Raw genomic sequence first — 2,083 nt, 5'->3', positions numbered from 1 at the left:
GGTTATCCAAATTCTTGAAGTTCAAGGCTCCCTTTGTATGGATTGAATAGAACTCATCTAGAGACTAAAACTCCCCATAATGTTATCAAAAAAAAAAAAAAAACTCCCCATAAAATGTGCGAATGTTATCCCACCGGGGGAATGTCTAAATTCTGATTGTAGGACTGGTTTATACCTAATGTATTTATCCCGTGTTAATCCTATCACCACAAAAGATAGAAGCTGAATTGTAAAAGAGAGAGTTTATTGTTGTGTGGAACAAGGTTGTTGAATCGTAACATGTATAACTTATCCCCTAATTGACAGGAGCAACATTTGAAATAGTACTTTGTAAACTCATTCACAGTTAATATTGATGAAACTAGAATATTATAAGAAATAAGAGAAAAACTTAAACTTCATTCATTGCAAGATTATAAAGACACCAGCTTTAACATAAAAAGCAATAGAAAGGAACTAAGCCTTAAAGTAAAAGTAATAGAAATTAGAAAGGAAACTACTAATCCATCAGATAATTTGACATAATGAGAATTATCTGAACAATATGGTCGACAATGGAAACATATTTGGAAAGCAAGGATGCATCATGAAATGGAGGATTCGATGATGACAGTCCTAAAGCACACAAATCAGCGTCCGTCATGACATCACTTGCAGCCACGTCCACGTAAAGGTAATTTCTCGAATTTAACATTTGTTGAGTGTACTCAGCAGCAGCAAGGGCGTAATTGAATTGTGACAAACACTTTTGGTAATGCTCTCTTGCCTTAGGATCACTAGTACTTTTTTTGATCAACCAATTGATATATTTGATTGTGTTTGTGACATTGACACGAACTACATCAATGGTGTATTGGGTAAGGTTAACGAGATCTTCACCAACTGCTCCACCAGGCTTCGAGTTAAGGAGGCTTAAACAAAATGAAGGATTTTCGGTTTTATTGCAGATGACATTTACTTCCACAACTCTATTGGAAGACTCAACAAGTAAAAGAAATGCCAACACAAAAACAAAAATCAAGCAAGATCTAACAGAGAAATGAACCATTGTGTTTTCTTTTTCTTATTTCTCCTTCCCTTCTTAACCTTTTGGTTTAGTTTTACTTAGCACGAGGGTCATTTTATAGTTCTCAATTGAAAAAGAGGACACTCATTTCATATGATATTACCGTTCAAATATTTGAATTGATGATCTGGAATTAAGTGTCTTAATTATGAGTTAATTATATTATACTATTTGAATTCTTTGCTCATGTGCAGAAAGAGAATATATAGTTAACTTTCATACTTAGGCATGATGATATATTTAATAATAATCAATGCAAATACAATTGAAAATATTAAAATTATGATACTTTGAAACAAAATCAGATGGTGCGTGCTTTTCAAAAGGTGGAGCTGATGAATTTTAAACCGAGAGTAACGTATGAAGCTTATTTAATATTGAAGATTTTCTTCTTCTTCTTTTTTTGGTAGTTTGAAGATTTTCTTTAAGGGAGAAATGTGTATCATTTTAAAGGATGTAAAGTTGTGTCATTTTAACTGAGAGAAAGAGATAGATAAAGGAGAAGAGAGAGTGGACAAAAAAATATAAAGGTGTGGGTCCCACCTCTTTGTGAGAGTGAAATGATATAAGTTGTGTCATTTAAAAGCACAAACACTTTTCCATGTATTAAAACATTTCCGGTAAACATTGTATTAAAACCTTTAATAGAATGTTAAAGAGTTTACAAAAACTAAAAAAGGGAAAACTTCATTTTCACCCATTGTGATTTTGTGATTTATCATTTGACCCACCGTGGTTTTAAACTTATCACTTAAACCCATTGTGCTTAAATCATTTTTCATTTAACCCCCCATAGTTTCAAATTTTCATTTAGACTCCTTGTGATTAAAAATATTTTCACTTAGACCCTTTGTTACAAAAATAAAATTTTTAGAAAATAAATAAGAGGAAAATAAATTTTCCCTCTTTTTTATTTTATACCCTCAACTAATGCATTTAAGTTTTAAAAAATAAAAATAAATTCTAAAAAATTCACTTATTTTTATCAAAAAAATAAATTCAAATCAAATATTTTTA

General features: G+C 30.8%; 1 protein-coding gene across 1 annotated transcript; it reads right to left on the bottom strand.

The window, feature by feature from the left end:
* Window positions 1-499: 499 nt before the first annotated feature.
* Window positions 500-1,048, bottom strand: LOC133304054 (pectinesterase inhibitor-like). Its single transcript, XM_061504022.1, has one exon. It carries the CDS (start codon window positions 1,046-1,048, stop codon window positions 500-502), a length of 549 nt encoding a protein of 182 aa, XP_061360006.1.
* Between the last annotated feature and the right edge of the window lie 1,035 nt (window positions 1,049-2,083).

The sequence above is a fragment of the Gastrolobium bilobum genome, unplaced genomic scaffold (assembly GCF_033153095.1).
Source record: "Gastrolobium bilobum isolate Gb01-03AN ecotype WA unplaced genomic scaffold, APGP_CSIRO_Gbil_v1 utg12392, whole genome shotgun sequence".
NCBI lineage: Eukaryota > Viridiplantae > Streptophyta > Magnoliopsida > Fabales > Fabaceae > Gastrolobium > Gastrolobium bilobum.
Note: the sequence above shows the minus strand (reverse complement) of the source record. Positions and strands in the feature narration are given on the sequence as shown.

What these genes read in the sequence shown, in the direction of transcription:
- LOC133304054 (XM_061504022.1), bottom strand. Translation starts at nt 1,048, where the DNA reads ATGGTTCATTTCTCTGTTAGATCTTGCTTGATTTTTGTTTTTGTGTTG.